Source organism: Pseudophryne corroboree, chromosome 5 (genome assembly GCF_028390025.1).
Source record: "Pseudophryne corroboree isolate aPseCor3 chromosome 5, aPseCor3.hap2, whole genome shotgun sequence".
In the NCBI taxonomy this organism is placed as follows: domain Eukaryota; kingdom Metazoa; phylum Chordata; class Amphibia; order Anura; family Myobatrachidae; genus Pseudophryne; species Pseudophryne corroboree.
Window position 1 is genome coordinate 813,029,691 of NC_086448.1, and position 21,418 is coordinate 813,051,108.

A 21,418-nucleotide genomic window follows, 5' to 3' on the forward strand; every position below is an offset into this window, starting at 1 on the left:
GGGCGTTCGCAAGAAGATTGACAGGAAGAGGCCATTTGTGGGTGGCATCTGACCATTTTCCAGGAGTGTCCGGAAAAACGCAGGTGGGATCAGGCGTTTTCAGGGAGGGTGTCTGACGTCAGCTCCGGCCCCAATCAGGAGGGTTCGATCGCAGCCGCTGTGTAAGTCCTGGGCTGCGCAGAGACTGCACAAACTGATTTTTGTGCAGCTCTGCTAACGAAGCGGTCGCACACTCGCACAGCATTTTCCCCTCCCCCTGTAGGCGGCGACTATCTGATTGCAGGGCAGCAAAAAGCGCAGCCCAGTGATCAGATCTGAATTAGGCCCATTGTGGGCTTCACCAACTTCCATACAAATCATCTAGGATCCAGTTATATTAAATAAGCCCAGGCTTACTCAGCCTGTTGTTGCAGAAGAACATCGATGGTCACAATGTTCATCACAGATGCAATTACTTTGCAAATGCAGTCCTTAGTGAATTAGGCCCTATATTGGAAGTCAATCTGTGAGGTCATGAGAGTTCACCCTATAAATTTACTATGACCTCATAAATGGCACCTCGGACATGATCACAGTTGGGCAGCAGAGCTGGAGACACAGGGAGCTGCTTCTTAAGCTCCTTTTTTACCTGATATATATATATATATATGTATATATGTATATGTATATCTATATATATCGTGTGTGTATATATATATATATATATATATATATATATATATGGAGGAATTGGTGAAAATAAGCGCCCAAGAGTGTGAATTATAAAACGAGGTGAATATAAATGAAGGTATCGATGGTGGGTATATTAAAACCAGTTAAAAAACTTATCTGAAAAACCAGAGAAGCTAAATTCAGGCGATGCTCCTTTGACGCTTAATACATGTTAAAAAAGAAGAAGAGCAGACATAGTGTGTACTGTTTTTTTGTACAATATCAAAATATATCACTGGCTATGTAACATTAGGCTTAATTAGGGAAATAGCATATTCCCAAGTATGCAGTCAATATATAGCCTAGGCAGTGTATATATAAAAGATAAATTATTTAATACACAAAATGACATAAAAATACATAAAAATACATAAAAATATGAATGGCTGTATATCATGCGTACAGGATAAAAGATTATATCAAGCTTATCTGTCCATAAATAACTGGAATGCATGCGTACAGAATTCAAAATGATAAATGGCTTATCTGTCCATTAGAGGAAATGTCAGCAGGTAGTTCCAACGCGTTTCGTCCGTCATCAACAGGACTTCATCAAGTCCTGTACGCATGATATACAGCCATTCATATTTTTATGTATTTTTATGTATTTTTATGTCATTTTGTGTATTAAATAATTTATCTTTTATATATACACTGCCTAGGCTATATATTGACTGCATACTTGGGAATATGCTATTTCCCTAATTAAGCCTAATGTTACATAGCCAGTGATACATTTTGATATTGTACAAAAAAACAGTACACACTGTCTGCTCTTCTTCTTTTTTAACATGTATTAAGCGTCAAAGGAGCATCGCCTGAATTTAGCTTCTCTGGTTTTTCAGATAAGTTTTTTAACTGGTTTTAATATACCCACCATCGATACCTTCATTTATATTCACCTTGTTTTATAATTCACACTCTTGGGCGCTTATTTTCACCAATTCCTCCAAATCCTTAGCACATTTGTATGTATTATAAGCTGCCACTCATTTAATATTTTGAGAAGTGTTTTTATTCTATATTTATACTCTATCTATACAAAAGGTTATTTTAAATTTAAGGTATAGAAAACACATAGCCGCACCGAAGCGCCGTAGACTTTACTTCTATATGTATATATATATATATATATATATATGTACTGTAAATATATATATATATATATATATATATATACATATAGAGATATATATATAGATATATATATATATATATATCTCCTATATATTAGCCCAGATCTGTGACTTTGTGACTCATTTGCTAATGTTGTGCGGAGTCACAAAGCTGGGCAGAGTCAAGTCACAGATGTGGCCTAATATATATAGCAGAATATATAGGAGAATCGGATATTATATAGCAGAATAGGATAATACATTGGAGAATAGTATATATATATAAATAGTACATAGTGAGCGCAGGAATGTGTGGAGAGAGCAGCAGCGGCAGCAGGTTAAGGCTCAGTACAAGCACCGCCCCCTGCCACCAGCCATTGGACTAATGGTGGAAGACAGCCCTGTGATTGGCCGCCCGTGCTGCTAGTAGCGCAAACATTGGCTCCCGCTGGGTCCCCTCTCTCTCAGGCAGACGCTGATGATCACTGCGCTGAGAGGCGACAGAAAGTCCGGTAAGTTGCTCGTGCGCACCGTCCCCTGACACTGAGCCCCTCCCGGTCCACGGACTTCCCACCCGGTCCCCGCTATATAAAGGGAGCTGAGGATGGTCTATACCATGCAGACCACACCGCTATTGTCCCCCTGCGTGATCCTGAGCGGGATGAGTAACATCCTCTCCCTGCTCTACATGGCCTGGGGCACCAACTACATGCCCGCCAGCGCAGTGACCACCAGCTTCTGCCTGAGAGAGCGGGGACCCAGCGGGAGCCAATCTTTGCACTGCTAGCAGCACAGGTGGCCAATCACAGGGCTGTCTTCCACCATGAGTCCAAGGGCTGGTGGCGGGAAGTGGTGCTTCTATTAAACCTTAACCTGCTGCTGCTGCTGCTCTCTCCGCACATTCTTGCACTCACTATGTACTATATATATATATATATATATATATATATCCTATTCTCCTACTTATTATACTATTCTCCTATGTATTCTCCTATGTATTAGGCCACATCTGTGACTTGACTCCTCCCAGCGTTGTGACTCCACCCAGAGTTAGCAAATGTGTCCCAAAGTCACAGATCTGGGCTAATATAGAGGAGATACCTACCACCATCCCACCCACAGCACCTCCACACCCACTGCTACACCACCCGCAGCACGTCTAGACCCCGTCCCCCATTTGCCACACCCCCGCACCTGCCCCTTCCCCACCAACGGAACCCCCGCCCCTCACCCACCCGCCACACCACTGGACCCCCAACACCACCCGCGGCACACCCCTGCCCCTTCATCACCCACAACACCTCCAGAACCCCTCCCACATCCGCAACAGCACTACACCTGCCCCACCTCCAGCACCTCCACCGCTCCCCCACCTGCAGCACTTCCGAACCCCATCCCCCATCCGCTGCACCCCCGCACCAGCCCCTCCCCCCCACAGAATCCCCACCCCTCACCCACATGCCGCGCCACCGGACCCCCAACACCACCCATGGCACACCCGCCCCTTCCCCACCCACACTGCCTCCGGAACCCCTCCTACATCCGCAATAGCCATGCACCTGCCCCACCCCCAGCAACTCCACCGCTCCCCCACCTGCAGCGCCTCCGCATCCCCTACCTCATCTACCGCCCCGGTTGACCACCTCTCCTCCACCCACAGACCTCCCTACCCCCTCTCCCATCCACGCACCCCTCCCCCCCTGCATCCTTCCCCTCCACCCGCAGCATCTACACACACCCTCCCCCCGCACCCACTACATTCTGTACAGCGTGCACTGCAGGCGCTGTTCACACCCTCACAAGGGGCTACACCCCCTTCAACATTGGAGGTCCATATGTAACCATTAACAACATTAGGCATTAAGGTAATACTGCATATCATACAAATATTGCCCATCCAAAGGATGTTCAGGGGTTACGGGGGCGTAGCCCCTTCCGACGGTGTGAAGAGTGCCCGTAGGCCATGATGAATCACCTAGTGAACCCTTGACAAAGGGGTATAAGGACCCCGAAACATTGGTTTATTGTGACCATTGTTTGCCATGTTTTGATTTACTAAATCTTTGATTCACCTATGTGCCGCTGCCTTTTTATTATTGTATTCTCAACGGTTTGCAGAGGGCACCCGGATTTTCCAAGTATTTTCAGAGTGCCGGGCATTTTTTGAAGTGTATATATATATATATATATATTTAGTGATGAGCGGATTCGGTTTTACTCGGTTCTACTCGGTTCTCAAAACCGAATCTTATTGGCTATCCAAAACACGTGACATCAGTGAGCCAATAAGATTCGGTTTTGAGAACCGAGTAAAACCGAATCCGCTCATCACTAATATATATATATATATATTTATTTTATTTATTTATTTATTAACAGTTTCTTATATAGCGCAGCATATTCCGTTGCGCTTTACAATTAGAACAACAGTAATAGAACAAAACTGGGTAAAAACAGACAGACATAGAGGTAGGAAGGCCCTGCTCGCAAGCTTACAATCTATAGGGAAATAGGCATAGATACACAAGGATAGATGCTACCTATTGCATAATGGTCCACCAGATTGCTAGGTTCTTAATGGGTTGTATGATGATACCCCACAAAGTTATCCAAGTGTCAGGAGGCTGTGAGACTAAAGAAAGACAAGATATGTGATGTTATGAATACTCTACAGAGGATGTAATTAGATAGGGAAGCACTGAAGGTTATGTGGGTGGGTCTGGAATTTGGTAGACTTGTCTGAAGAGGTGAGTTTTCAGGGAACATTTAAAGGTTTGGAGACTAGAGGCGAGTCTTACTGTGCGTGGGAGGGCATTCCACAGAGTGGGTGAAGCCCGGATTAAGTCCTGTAATTTTGAGTGTGAACAAGTAATGCGTGTGGATGAGAGACGTAGATCTTGTGCAGAGCGGAGAGGTCGGGTAGGGAGATATTTTGAGATGAGTGAAGAGATGTACAGTATGTTGGTGCAGTTTGGTTAATAGCCTTGTATGTGAGTAAAAGTATTTTATATTTAATACGGTAGAATACCGTTAACCAATGGAGGGACTGACAGAGCGGATCTGCAGACGATGAACGTCTGGCAAGGAAGATTAGCCTCGCAGCTGCATTCAAAATGGATTGTAGTGGTGAGAGCCTATGTTTGGGAAGACCGGTCAGGAGACTATTACAATAATCAATGCGGGAGATAATGAGAGCATGGATTAGAGTTTTTGCTGTGTCTTGTGTAAGATAAGGGCGTATTTTGGATATGTTTCTTAGATGTATGTAACATGATCTTGAGACAGATTGAATGTGGGTAACAAAGGACAGTTCAGAGTCAAGAATGACACCTAGGCAGCGAGCTTGTGGGGTAGGGGTGATTGCAGAGTTCTCAACAGTGATAGAGATATCAGGTTGGAAACTCCTATTGGCCGGTAGAAATATAATTAATTCTGTTTTGGAAATATTAAGTTTGAGGTGGCGAGATGTCATCCAAGATGAAATGGCAGAAAGGCATTCATATATATATATATATATATATTTTTTTTTTTTTAAAAACATCAAAACATCGATCTGGAACATTGTGACCATCGCGGCTTTCATTTTTGAAAGCCATAACAGCCTCCAGGTACACAGGGGGGGGGGGGGGGGGGTTGGGGGGGTTAATTTACACTTCCCAGTGGCTGCTATTGTCTGCAGTCACTGGACGGAGGGGGGTTGGCAGCATGGCAATCAGTAGGGGAGAGTGCAGGGAGGCAGAGGGACCTTCTAGTCCCTCTGACAGCAGCATGGGAGGGAAGTTTCCCTTCCCTGTCACTGCTAACACTCTCTATCTGACTGGTGGCATCCTGTGAGACCAGGTCAGATAAAGCACTTGCAGGCATGGTCGCATCTGATGCCACCATGCCAGGCAAGTTGTTAACACAGTCACTAGGGGGTGCAGAGCGAAGGCGAATGCACGGGGCTACATATTTATATATAAAACATAGCAAGCAAGAGGGCACCAGGTCATTTAAGAATTGGAAAGCAAGGAGTGCCTGGTGTAAGAATATAAGATCTATATGTGTATATCAGGCAATCGGTATGAAATACCAGCAACTGGGATGTTGGCACTCAGATTACTGACCATGGCATCCCGATGGTTGGAATCCCGACCTCTTGACAGCCTAACCCTCTCCCTCCCCCCCTGTCTAACCCTAACCCACCCCCCCATTGGTGCCAAAACCTAGCCCCCCCCCTTCCCACAACCTAAGCCTAACCCTCTTCCCCCACAGCCTAAAACTAACCTACCCCCTGCAACTTACCTGTCTAGTAGCCTGTCAATGCTTGTTCGTGATCCCCGCTGTTGTGATCCTAGCGGTGGGATAGTGAACCTTGTCGAGACGCTTGCACCAGTATTCTGAGCAGTGTTGGGATTCTGGAGTCGGCATTTTGACAGCTAGGTTTCTGACTGGAACCCGTATATATCAGGCAGGTACAGTAAGTGGTGTGGTGGGTAAATCTAGCTTCTGCGGAGCGGGCACCATTCAGCGGTTTAGGGGCATCAAAATTAAATTAGATCTTTGTCCCCCAACCTAAAAACTGTGTAGTGACCCTGACTATGGAAATAATATAAGGCTATTAGCTAAACTACAGGGATGTAACATCAGTGTACAGTATGGGACATGACTTCACAAAAAAAGCAATAAATATACTGTTGATATACAAAAACAATAATCTCATGAAAACAGACTACTATTCTTCTGTGTCAGGTACACATTAATATACAGTTCACCTACTCATATACAGTCTTTAACAGGTCAAATAATAATTTATATCTCTCTTCACCCCATACTTCCAAGTTCCTAGAACTTTGTACTGTATACTGTTCCTTCAAATAATTTTGTAGAATCTTTCAATGTGCTCCGATACTGGTTGTTCTGAGTAACATTGTAAAGTACACTCCACATGAACACAGCTCAAAATAGGGATCATTGCTTCAAGTTTTAAAAGCAAAATCTACAGTATGTGTTCTATTATATATAAAAAGTCATTAACAATCTCCAAAGAACCAACCAAAGTTGTTTTTTTCTTATTTTCAGATGTTTTGTGCATACTGCAATCCATGACTTTGCCAGCAATATGATATGGAATTATTTGTAATGGTTTGATGAGTGTACCTAAATCTGGTTTACTTTTCAGGAGTACAGTTCACCTTTCATACCTTTCATCTGGAAGATCTTCATGACTACTTACTAATCACCGAAAACGGTAGCTTTACCCAGCCACTGGCACGACTCACGAGCTCCGAGCTCCCTGCAGCAATTAACGCTGGTCTCTATGGAAATTTCAGAGCTCAACTGCGTTTTATTTCAGATTTTTCAATATCATATGAAGGATTCAACATTACTTTTTCTGGTAAGGAAATTAAATCAGCATTTCATGTTAAACCTGATAGACATCTCTGAGTTGGAAATTTAAATAAAACAAGAAGATCAATGTGGTCAAGAAAGAAAATACTTAGTAGAAGAGAATTGTTTTATTTGTCATTTGAGTAAGAAACTTGATGTACTTGTATTGTATTGTGAATTTGTATTACATACTGTTCCATCTCAATAATAATAATAATAATAATAGTATTAGTAATAATATAAATATTTTTTCAAAACATTTATATTTATAAAACTATCTATATTATGTTCTGTTTGTTTTGTTAGAATAGAAGTCAACATACTAATCGATATATAATAATAATAATAATAATAATAATAATTTTTATTATTATTATTACTACTACTACTACTACTACTACTACTACTACTAATAATAATAATATTTTTTAAACATTTATATTTTATAACTATCTATATTATGTTATGTTTGTTTTGTTAGAATAGAAGTCAACATACTAGTCAATATAATAATAATAATAATAATAATAATAATAATTATTATTATTATCATTATTATTATTACTACTACTACTACTAGTACTACTACTACTTCTACCACTGCTGCTGCTGCTACTACTACTACTGCTAATGCTGCTACTACTACTACTACTACTACTAATAATAATAATAATAATAATAATAATCAGGCCCGCCATCAGGGGGTGCTGCGGGCACAGATGTCTCAGGCCCAGCCTCTCTAACAGAGAGGAGAGGGCCCGGGCCGCTCATGCCGCCATCTGCACGGCACGATGCTGCGCCCACTTTTCATTACCGAGTTCTGGCATTGTCAAAGGAGGGGGGAGAGGACGCTGCAAGCTTCTATTGTAAATGTCCCTCCAATTATGGCTGCTGCCTCAGAGGAGACAGTTATTAAAGATAGAGTCTCCTGTAGTATCTTTAATAACTGTCTCCTCTGAGGTGGCAGCCATTTTGGCAGATACTTTTCAATAGAAGCTTGCAGCATACTATTCCCCCTCCTGTGCTAGATCTTGTCATAAAAAGGCGGTGGAGCTACATGAACAGAGGGGGCGGAGCTACATGGGACCAGTCTGCTACAGCTCTGGCCAGCCTGTGATAGGTAAGTTGAGGGAGAGTGAGTGGGAGAGAGAAAGTGTGTGTGTTTTATTTTGTGTGTGTGTGTGTATTTATTTAGTATGTTATTTAATATATATATATATATATATATATATATATATATATATATACAATGTTGTTTGTTTTTTGTTTTTTTTTGTTTTTTTTGGGGGTGGGGGTTGCCTATTTTGTGAGTCCTGGGCCCCAGAATTTCTGATGGCAGACCTGATAATAATAAGCTATTGCAGATGGAAAATCTTATTAGAGATTTTTGGAAATGTGATATCTTCTGTCATTTTAACTAACAACAAATATTTCACTTATATTTTTACTAATAATCAAGGCTGATCATGTTTTTTTACAAAATCTTTTTTTCTTTATTGAAGCATGAAAACACAAATCATGAATACAAAATAAGCATATAGTAGAGCAGATAGAACAACATGATTTAGCAAAAGGAACAACATTGTTGAAATCTCAAACAAATAAGTAACTAAGCAAAATAAGTAACAGAGGAGGTAAAATTGGATCCAAAACAATGTGGGGTGGAACAAGGATAGATAATAACCACAGCCCCAATGGACCACCTACAACAAGAGAGAATATGCTAACAATTTTTTTAAAGTAAATAAATATACAAAATATTTAAACTGTATAACAATATTCTAATAACATTATATAAATAATGCAGCATTACATATGGTGCTTGTTTTCGCAGAATACAGTCTTGAACCATGTGAGGATCCAGGTATCCCACAATACGGAAGGCGGCAAGGTAATCACTTTGCAGTAGGGGACATGATAACATTTTCCTGCACATCTGGATATCGCCTAGATGGAGTGTACGAAATAATTTGCCTGGGCGGTGGACGTCGTGTGTGGAGTGCACCTCTGCCAAGGTGTGTGGGTACGTGGTCAGCTGCTTTCATTTGCTTGTCTGTGTAGTCACTGTTCAGAGATGTGATAAAATTCTTTTGTTTTCCCTATGTTGATAACACTTTTTGTCATCACCTACAGTTATTTAATCTTTTATACTGTTTAGATCATTTTGTGTTATTGCTAGATGTACAGTACGCCGTAGTTGTGAACTTAAACTACATTTTGTTCTGTCACATTCAAAGTACAATAAAACTATGACCAAAAGTAAACTATGGTCATGTAGGACTCATTCACATATATGATGGGAAATTGAGTAAAAACACAGGAAAACAAACACATGATTTGGGAAAGTTTTTTTAACAAGTTTTTAAGTTTAACTGTTGCCAATGCTTTTATATCTCTGTTACTGGCGAGTTGTAAAACTTTAAAGATGCTACATTACAATGTTATAATCCATGGTGGGTACATGCCCATCAGCAACCAAAAATACTACTTTTGATATACTTTGCAATGCATAAATGGTTGAAAAAACCATTAGCAATAGATAGTAGTGAACAACCCCTCAAAGATGTTAGAACTGTTTTTTTAATTATTGATACAATACTTTTCTATTTCCAACCATAAATAACATTTTATATACATATATATATATATATATCAAAAAACAAATTTAAAGGACCCTTATTTATGCGCTAGTTATTTTATAGCTCACCACTGAGAAATGCCCACTGTCAGCTAGGGCATTAAGTTTAAAGGTACAGAAGAAAAAGGTTTCTCTTGGGAGCTAGATCACATCAGAGTTCACTTTGAAATACATTTATTTTAAAAGTTAACATTGAATGTTATAACAATACATAAAAATCCAATAAAACATATAATTGACTTTATACCATAGATGGAGAATACAAACTAATTGTCTATTGACATAAGTGATAGTTATTTCTACCAATGTGTTCAGAAGTACGTTCAACTTCACAATTGCGCGAATACCCCAACTATCACTTATGTCAATAGACAATTAGTTTGTATTCTCCATCTATGGTATAAAGTCAATTATATGTTTTATTGGATTTTTATGTATTGTTATAACATTCAATGTTAACTTTTAAAATAAATGTATTTCAAAGTGAACTCTGATGTGATCTAGCTCCCAAGAGAAACCTTTTTCTTCTATATATATATATATATATATATATATATACACACCCTTGATGAAGTCTATCTGATGAAACGCGTCAGGCCTTCCCAGACTGCACCTCTCTAAAGATAAGAGTCTTTCTTTTTTTAAAACAAAGTGTTCCTCTTTTTTTTTAAACAATTTTTTTCTTCTTTCTGACTTTTTTGCTATTACAATTTAATTGACTTTAACTTTAAAAGTGTCACCTTTTACAAAACAAGAAAGGGTTATTTCGTTAAGTCCTAAATGCTTGTATGAATTTAAGTATTCAAATGCATTGATATTCATACAAGGGAAATGTAGGTTCTGTAAAACACAATTATGTACAGTCTCATTTGGCATAATGATTTTATATTTCACAACCTTTTATATGCACTCAACTTGCATAATTTTTAAAAACCCTAAATGGCATTATGCCCAGTGATGGCACAAATTCCATATGGAATGATTTCTCACACATTGCAAAGAGGACTTTGTATCTAGTTCTGGATTACAAAAAATACCTGCTTTTATTAGCAATATTAGGAAGAAACTTAAAATGTTTAAAGCATTAAAATTTCACTTTATGGTTAATAAATTATATCTACAATATCATATGTGTCTTCCCACCACCAAAGTGCAGCTATTGTGTTACAGTAAACCTTCCCCTCCTTTGTATGCAAATTATTAAAGGTCTGGTTCACGAAGTACTCACATGCAGGGTTGGACGGGCCCACAGGGGTAAGGGGAAAATCCCGGTAGGCCCCGCGGTGTCCAGTTTTCAGGTCGACCACACTTAGGCCAACAGCCATTAGGTCGACCACTATTGGTCAACATGCTTTAGGTCGATATGGTCAGAAGGTCGACATGGCAAATGTCTACACATGAAAAGGTTGACATGAGTTTTTCACAATAATTATTTTCATTTTTTGAACTTTTTCATACTTTATGATCCTTGTGGACTATGATTAGGAATATTAACCTGTGTCAAGTACGTCAGTAGTGGAGCTAGGCACCTTGTCCAAAGCTTGCGAGCCATGCAATAGAATACGGAGCACTAATTAGGGGTCCCGGTTACTTTATGAAGAAAACAAAACTAAAAAAACCTCATGTCAACCTTTTTCCATGTCGATCTGATGACTGTGTTGACATATTTCAGGTGTCGACCTAGTCACTGATGACCAATAGTTGTCGGCCTAATTACTGTTGACCTAGTTAGGGTCGACCCAATGAAGTACACCCGGGCCCCACTGCCTGTGGGCCCACCTACTCCTCTAGGGATCAGGTTCTAAACCGCGCACTTGAATTATACATTATACATATGTTACCTTATACTGTACAGGACTATGGTGTAGTCCCTACAGTGCATTGCTGTTATTAATCTGGTACATTACCATGCATGCATTAACAGTATTTACTATATATATTTATTAAAAGTCCCAGGCCATGCACTAATGGTTAGCCAAGCCTCTGCAGTCTGGCCACATCCCAAAACATGGATCCCTACCACTGCATTCCCCCGGTGGGCCCTTCGTGCCCAAATCCGACACTGCTCGCACCATTCAGTTCAAAGAATTATCCTCTATAGCACAGTAGGGATGGCCATCGGTACCACTTACATCGATGGTTGCTATTGATGGTTAAAAAAGAAGGGACCATCAATGGTATGAAACTATGGCATGTCATACCATCAATGGTTTCTACCATCAAATTTTAGCACAAATGCAAAAAAGACAGCCCAAACTGATGTAATAAGAGTATCAATGGTCAAAAGATTTATCATATGCGGCGACTGAACGATCTGTCTCTCTAGCTCTGTGCTTCTGCTCGGGCTGTGTCAGTGGAGCATGAAGGGACCAGGGGATGGACTGCCGCAGGCAGGCTGACTTTGTGTCTGGGATACTAACTGACAGCGGATTTCAGCCACTGTCAAGTCAGAGAGTCGGGCCAAAGTTTACGGCCCCGCCCCAACCATCCTGGCATATACACTGACTGTCACTTGTACTACATTTTAAAGGAGCTAGTAGTGTTGCAGAGCTACTGGCTGACAAGCCAGTAGCTCTGCGCTGCTATGCAAACAAGAAAAGAGAACCATTTGGACCATGCTTACCATCGATAGCAGGAAACCATTCATATATCTGCCATCAATGGTAAAATGACATCAGTATGTGGGTCATTGGTCATGAATTTTAATCATCGATGGTCGATGGCCTTTCCTATAGCATAGGTTCTCAAACTCATTCCTCAGGACCCCAAACAGTGCAAGAAGTGAAAAAATTAGCTCTCCCTGTCGATCTTTTAAAATGTGTCAGTGAGTAATGAGTACCCCTGTTCACCTGGAAAGTGATCTGTAAAACGTGACCTGTTTGAGAGCCGAGTTTGAGAACCACTGTTCTCTACGAATCTGTACTGACTGTTAAAATATAACAGAAATTTACTGAATAATAATAATAATAATAATAATAATATTACTATTATTATTATTTTCTTATAAATATAACATATATTACAATAACATTTTTCAATCTGGTGTTTAACTTACACATAATTTTTAAAAAAGTTAATTCATCAGGTATACTCTTCATAAGTACAATTTTATCATCTATAATAGTCTGTTTTGGATTTTTGCAATATCTCTTTTCTCACACAGGCAAGTGATCATAGGGAGAAGGTTTAAACCTAAATAAACTGAGCTTGGGAACCATGGAAATAGAAAGTTAATGTCCACACGCAAATGCTGTGTCTGCAAAAAGTTGTACTTGAGGCATTAAGCACCTTTGCCTGGCCATCACATTCCAGTAATCACTAGTGTCCAACTGCGGTATGGATTCATGAAGAAATAGAACTTTTTAAGACAACTGGATTGTTTATATATATATATATATATATATATATATATATATATATATATATATATCTAGCAAAGTGCAAGTATAATTTGTATAAAAATACATATACATCCAGGCGAACGTTTTCTTGATCCAAAATGTTATTTGTTTGGCCCAGTACATCTAGAGCAAAGAGACATGCTTGTCTGGACTATCTGATTCTTCTGTGGATAATGTCACCTTCTGGTCAATTAGGAAATTTCTAGTGTCCATACTGTATATAACACCAGCTCAAATGAAGATAATAGTGACCACACATAATATCTAACAACACTGTATATTTATTAAGAAGATACAAATGTCCACATACAATGTAACAAATACAAAAGAGCAAATCTGAAAATATTTCACATCTTAAGTCCTCCAAAGCGTTATCCTCTGCATAGTGATCAACAGGGCCAGCTCCAGACCTACTAGCACCCCGAGCGATAAAATTTCAAAGTGCCCCTCCCCCTTTCCCCATGTGCGTGCCATAGGCGCGCGTGCTCCTGGAAAAGTGGGCGTGGCCTCACAACTTCATATTATCAATATATTTTTACACCCCCTCTATACACACAATTAGCCAGATATGTCCTCAGGGCCAGATACACATGTCCCCACACAGTGCCAGATATGTCCCCAGTGCCAGATACACATGTCCCCATAGTGCCTGATATGTCCCCAGTGCCAGATACACATGTCCCCACACAGTGCCAGATATGTCCCCAGTGCCAGATACACATGTCCCCATACAGTGCCAGATATGTCCCCAGTGCCAGATACACATGTCCCCATACAGTGCCAGATATGTCCCCTGTGCCAGATACACATGTCCCCATACAGTGCCAGATATGTCCCCAGTGCCAGATACACATGTCCCCATACAGTGCCATATATGTCCCCAGTGCCAGATACACATGTCCCCACACAGTGCCAAATATGTCCCCAGTGCCAGATACACATGTCCCCACACAGTGCCAAATATGTCCCCAGTGCCAGATACACATGTCCCCACACAGTGCCAGATATGTCCCAAGTGCCAGATACACATGTCCCCATACAGTGCCAGATATGTCCCCAGTGCCAGAAACACATGTTCGCATAGTGCCAGATATGCCCCCCGTGCCAGATACACATGTCCCCACACAGTGCCAGATATGTCCCCAGTGCCAGATACACATGTCCCCATAGTGCGAGATATGTCCCCAGTGCCAGATACACATGCTCCCATAGTGCCAGATATGTCCCCAATGCCAGGTACACATGTCCCCATAGTGCCAGATATGCCCCCAGTGCCAGATACACATGTTCGCATAGTGCCAGATATGCCCACCGTGCCAGATACACTTGTCCCCACACAGTGCCAGATATGCCCCCAATGCCAGATACACATGTCCCCACACAGTGCCAGATATGTCCCCAATGCCAGATACACATGTCCCCACACAGTGCCAGATATGTCCCCAATGCCAGATACACATGTCCCCACACAGTGCCAGATATGCCCCCCGTGCCAGATACACATGTCCCCACACAGTGCCAGATATGTCCCCAGTGCCAGATACACATGTCCCCATAGTGCCAGATATGTCCCCAGTGCCAGATACACATGCTCCCATAGTGCCAGATATGTCCCCAATGCCAGGTACACATGTCCCCATAGTGCCAGATATGCCCCCAGTGCCAGATACACATGTTCGCATAGTGCCAGATATGCCCCCCGTGCCAGATACACTTGTCCCCACACAGTGCCAGATATGCCCCCAATGCCAGATACACATGTCCCCACACAGTGCCAGATATGTCCCCAATGCCAGATACACATGTCCCCACACAGTGCCAGATATGTCCCCAATGCCAGATACACATGTCCCCACACAGTGCCAGATATGTCCTCAGTGCCAGATACACATGTCCCCATAGTGCCAGATATTCCCCCAGTGCCAGATACACATGTCCCCATAGTGCCAGATATTCCCCCAGTGCCAGATACACATGCTTCCATAGTGCCAGATATATCCCCAGTGCCAGATACACATGCTCCCATAGTGCCAGATATGCCCCCAGTGCCAGATACACACGTCCCCACACAGTGCCAGATATGTCTCCAATGCCAGATACACATGTCCCCACACAGTGCCAGATATGTCCCCAATGCCAAATACACATATCCCCACACAGTGCCAGATATGTCCCCAATGCCAGATACACATGTCCCCACACAGTGCCAGATATGCCCCCTGTGCCAGATACACATGTCCCCACACAGTGCCAGATATGTCCCCAGTGCCAGATACACATGTCCCCATAGTGCCAGATATGTCCCCAGTGCCAGATACACATGCTCCCATAGTGCCAGATATGTCCCCAATGCCAGGTACACATGTCCCCATAGTGCCAGATATGCCCCCAGTGCCAGATACACATGTTCGCATAGTGCCAGATATGCCCCCGTGCCAGATACACTTGTCCCCACACAGTGCCAGATATGCCCCCAATGCCAGATACACATGTCCCCACACAGTGCCAGATATGTCCCCAATGCCAGATACACATGTCCCCACACAGTGCCAGATATGTCCCCAACGCCAGATACACATGTCCCCACACAGTGCCAGATATGTCCCCAGTGCCAGATACACATGTCCCCATAGTGCCAGATATTCCCCCAGTGCCAGATACACATGTCCCCATAGTGCCAGATATTCCCCCAGTGCCAGATACACATGCTTCCATAGTGCCAGATATATCCCCAGTGCCAGATACACATGCTCCCATAGTGCCAGATATGCCCCCAGTGCCATATACACACGTCCCCACACAGTGCCAGATATGTCTCCAATGCCAGATACACATGTCCCCACACAGTGCCAGATATGTCCCCAATGCCAAATACACATATCCCCACACAGTGCCAGATATCCCCCCCCCCCCCCAAGTGCTGCTCACCGCACATTTCTTGTTCTTAAGCGTGGGGAGGCTGCTGTTGCTCTTAAGTTGAGGGTGGGGAGGAGAGCGCAGCGTGCACCTCTCCTGCCCCTCAGTCTGCGGTGGTGGTGTCTAGCTCCAACTAGGCGCCGGTCCGTGAGCCAATGAAAGCTTCCGGCCCGGTAGCCAATCAGGAGCCTCAGCTGCCGGACCACAAGCTCTGATTGGCTCATGGGCCTGTGCCGGTTAGCGGGAGAGGGTTAGGGCTGCGGGTGTGATGCACTGTATGTCTCTAATAGGAGGCGGACACTGCTGCTGCTGTAGGGATGGCTCCAGGCTCCAATATGGTGGCCAGAGCTAACGGCGCCCATAAAGTGTGGCGCCCTGTTCGGCTGCTTTATTGGATCGTTCCTGGAGCCGGCCCCGGTGATCAAGGATGATGGCAGCCTACGCATTTTGCCTTGATTGAAATGATGTCTATGCTCTTGAAAAAGTCTATATGAGGGGAACATTTTGTCTTGTGAAAATAAAATTTTATAAAATGACTATAGCTCTTACAGTATTTATCAAATTTGTGGAATAATTCAGCTCAACTGTTTCAACTGTGTCAACGGTACTGCCCATATATTGATATTTAATATATGATGTTGTATTCTGTACAGTAAAATATGATGGCATTGAAAATAAATTGTAGGCTAAAATGAAAATATTCAGACAGGTGCAATCATCATTAACAGAATAATAAACATATGGTGATGCTGGGGTTCAGTATTATCATGATAAACCACTTACTGCTGCTCATTTTAAATACCATTGCATAAACTATATTATCCTTGTAAAGCACAACAATATATGTTGGCACTATAGACGTAACAGTGAATAATAATAATGCCAATAATAACTGCATAACATCAAAACCACCCCTATTATACTGCTATAGGGATTCATTTATCTTCTTGAGTGGACTATTGTGCTTAAGCTGAGAGTGTTAAAAAGATCCAGTTTAAAGGGATCAGGTTGGTAATTATGTTAATGTGCTTAGTTATGTTTTACCGTTTCATTGGGAAAAGCCGTTACAAAGCACAGCACTGCCTATTAAAATGTCTCCTCACTTGTGCTTTATCTGCAGCTGAATGTGGAGCATCTGCAACAAGTAATGAAGGAATTCTGCTGTCTCCGAATTACCCATTGAACTATGAAAATAATCATGAATGTATTTACAGCATTCAAGTACAAGCTGGGAAAGGAATCAATATTTCAGCCAGAACATTTCACTTAGCAGAAGACGATGTTCTTAAAGTAGGTTATTTGGATAGAGAAATTATGTAGCCATGCCAAAAAAAATTATAATAAATTCAAATACAGTATATATGTACAGTATGTGTGCATGGTTTTGTTTGTATCTAACTGTGGGTGTTTATGCGTTGCTTACAAGTGTCTGAATACAGAGGATATTGATATGTTAAACTGGTGTTTATTAACTGTGTATATTTTTACTTCATTTTCTCTAATTGTCCATTAAAATGAATTTGTATAAGGTTATTCTGTACAGAGAAAATTGAACATGTCTACGTATTAATATGAGTGGAAATTGCCATGATTCCCCAGTGATCTAATTATCATGAAGAATTGTGTATTGCTTGTCCAATATCACCATACAACATATTTTCAATGGAAACTCTCTAAGACAATGAAGTTTAATTAAGGAATGTATCATATTGAGAATTATTCAGTATTTGACCTAAGAACTTTAGCAAAGGTTTTGTGTTGGCTGAGTTCCCAGGAATCATCTTACTAAATTGCCAAATCATCACCTTCCAGTAATTTAAGTAAACAGTCTGTTCTAAAATTATAGAAAGCAAACATTTATCTATGCTCCTCCTTTTTAATTGTAATATGCAAATAAGACTTCGGGTTTGGCTCAGTATTTATCAGACTCCTTTCTAAAATGATTTGGAATTTTGTCACATCCTGAATGAGGAATCCAGGTTTCCCTTTTGTGTTGCAGCACAAATGCCTCAATGTGGCATTTATTTGTAATAATTTATTGTCATTATACTTTTATTGCTAATGTTTAGCATTTAACTTGTTAAAAGATTCAGAAACATTGTATAACATTTTTACTTTAGTATTACATTTTAGATCCTCTATATGGTTTCTGGTTAGACGTTCGACAGTAACCATGTGTGCTAGGGGGAGGATCACGAGTAGGGACTAGGCAGAAGCATAAAAATGTCTCTCTGTGCACAGGGCATGTTGAAAAAATGTCCTAGCCACCGCACACATACAATAATTAAAAAAAGTTTCTTTGCGCTCCTCCTCACTCCTGAAAAGAGGGCATGGCCAACTGGGAAGGGGGTTGGGGTTTAATGGCACACCCCTCTCCCTGCACATACTATTTCTGGGTCCAGAAGCTACAGCTCCTCCCCAGCTAGCATGCTGCACTCCGCGAATGGGTCCATGCTGTGGCTCCATGCTGTTGCTCCCCCTCCGGTTCCCCACTTCCCACAACTGGTGCTCTGGCAAGCACCCTCTCTTCCCTGAAGTTGTCCTGGTGCCCAGGACACGTACCCTGATCACACACTGTGATTAGGGAAAAGGACAGTGGGGAAAATACTCTATAATACCGCTGCTGGCACACTGCCACCAGAACTGATCCTCACGTGACTGCCTCCCACCGCTTCTCCTGTAGCAACCATATATCACAAGGCATCACAGCCTCCCACCACTTCTCCTGTAGCAGTCAGGCATCACAGCTTCCCACCACTTCACATATAGCAGCCATACATCACAGCAACCCACCACTTCTCCTGTAGCAGTCAGGCATCACAGCATTCTGCCACTTAACCTATAACAGACGGGCCACTAAACAACATCATCATGTCTTCTTGTATATCAGGCAAGCTTTACAACATCTTCTTTTTGGATCTTCCAGGTATAATATGATGCCACCCTTCTATAGTGGTGCAAATTTCTACTACAAAACATAAGTAGCGTCTGTCAATCCCAACCTATTGAAACAATTCATATATATATATATATATATATATATATACATACAGTTCAGAATACTGTTTTGATTGTGTATTTTTCCCCTCTGCAATTTGGTGGTTTCAGTGATGGTGCAGAATCATTTTGCAAGCGGTCTAGGTCTAAGTTTTAAATTGCAACACACATCTCTATTTTAAAGTCATTTGCCAGTAATAATGAAAGATTTTGTGAATATTTTTGCTCAGCCATTATGATAAACTGAGTGAATACTAATGCAGACCTTGCTATTAATGGGTCTAATTCAAATTTGATCGCATCAGAAAATTTGTTAGCTAATGGGCAAAACCATGTGCAAAACCATGTGCACACACACCCCAGCTTAACCCTACTCCCCCCAACCCTAAGCCTAAACCACCCACTTTACTTATGGTCAGGATGTGAGCTGTTGAGATTCTGGTGCCAGTTTCCTGACCCTTTTGGGATTCTGGCGTTGACATTCTGATGGGTGTAGGAATTCCGATGTCTGTTTTCTGACTGTCGGGATTCTAACTGCAGCCCATAACAATAACTGTTGCACCTTTGTTATGATTCAAACATGATCCTTAATGATGAAAAACAGTATAATTGTCTACTAACAGTATATGTGTATCGTAAATGGCAACCAAACACCATCTAACAGAGTTTACAGCTTCACCCATCAAGAATGTTAGTTCAGGATTACTGTAATAATGAAATAAGGTATCGGCAATAGTATCTATATTTTATACTATAAGTCCTCTGCGCAAGCTTGAAATACTTCAGTTCAGTTAAAAAGATATTAGATGTCATTTTGAACATGCACTGTGTAATTAATTTCAATGATGGATAAGAAACCCTGATTGTCTGCTGAATAAATTCTCAGCATGGTGTAGTCAAAATGCATTCACAAAACTGTGCACTGCTTCACTAGTTTTTCAAGAACAGTTGTCTTCAACTCCGGCCCCTTCCAAGTTCATTTCAAAAGTAATTTATCTTCCGTTGCTTTTCCATTGTTCTGCTGTCATGTCTCAAGGCAAACTGATCACTCGAATTTATTCAAAATGTTATGACTTTATTTACAAATTAAGTTAAATTGTTGAATAAAAATAATTTATAATTTAGATTAAAGTATCACAAGTTTTTCACTTGTATGTTTTATCTATTACTGAAACCCTACTTTTTATTTATTTTGTTAATATCAAATAAAATTGTGTGTAATGTCCACACTATGTACTTGTGTTTGAAGTCATAATTTTATTTGTACTAAATTGCTGTTCATTTTTGGCATTGCATATTATTTAATGTATTAGTGTACAGCTTATACAACAATAGAAAAAAGAACAATGCTTAATTTAAATACCATCACCCTAATTAATGTCCCCATTACATAGCAGTCAGATGAGGGTTCCTTTGTTCTGATCCCCACTGTTACATAAAGTCGGAGTACAGTAGAGATCACAAAATGATAATTTTTACCCAGTGAATTTCTAGAATTCACTGGACCTTTCAGAATGAATTAACTTTAAAGACTACTAAAAAAAAAAATAAAAAAAATCATTCATGTACAGAATGAACCATAAAGGTAAAATACTATACATTTATCAATGCTAACCTGACATTCAATAGCAGCTGTTTTAAAAAGTAAAGTATTTCCTGCAAACTTTACTACAGGCAGATGAAACACCCTCCAATACTGGCACGGAAACATCATAAGCGGATAAGATTCTGGAGAAATAGCTGAGACTACAGAGAGTTATGGGGACATGTATCAAACCTTCTAAAGAATGTGGATAAATAAAGAGTTTGGCCAAGATACTGAGCTTCTGCCAATCGTTTCATAGAATGGACTTCACAAATGCAAGCTAGAAACCTTTTGGTTGTTTTTATGGCCAACTTCGCCATTTGTCCATTCCTTAGAAGATCTAAAAACATCATCCCCTTAACCTGTTAGGACATCACTGATCCCATCTTGTGAAAAAATAAAGCACACAATGCATTGCAGTGAAATACATCAGGAAAGTGTCTGTTGCTGTCTCCCTGTTTAAGGTAGTTAGAGAAGCACCACTTCTGCAACAAAACAAGATGCACATGTTTAGATAAGTGTAAAATCTTGATGTTTTTAATTTTACACATTTCATACAGACCAATGACTAAGGGGCAGTTTTATCAAAGCTTGGAGAGAGATAAAGGTATTAACCAATCACTGTCATTTTAAAGGCTGTGTTTGAACAATAGCAGTTAGAAGCTGATTGATACTCTTTCTCTCT

General features: G+C 40.9%; 1 protein-coding gene across 1 annotated transcript in view; it reads left to right on the forward strand.

The window, feature by feature from the left end:
• CSMD3 (CUB and Sushi multiple domains 3) overlaps positions 1 to 21,418 on the forward strand; it is a 1,529,921-nt gene that overhangs the window by 864,026 nt on the left and 644,477 nt on the right. Inside the window, exons 21-23 of the mRNA XM_063924487.1 lie at positions 6,988 to 7,203; positions 9,031 to 9,219; positions 17,272 to 17,441. Coding sequence (XP_063780557.1) covers positions 6,988 to 7,203; positions 9,031 to 9,219; positions 17,272 to 17,441 — 575 coding nt within the window. The remainder of the gene's footprint in view (positions 1 to 6,987; positions 7,204 to 9,030; positions 9,220 to 17,271; positions 17,442 to 21,418) is intronic.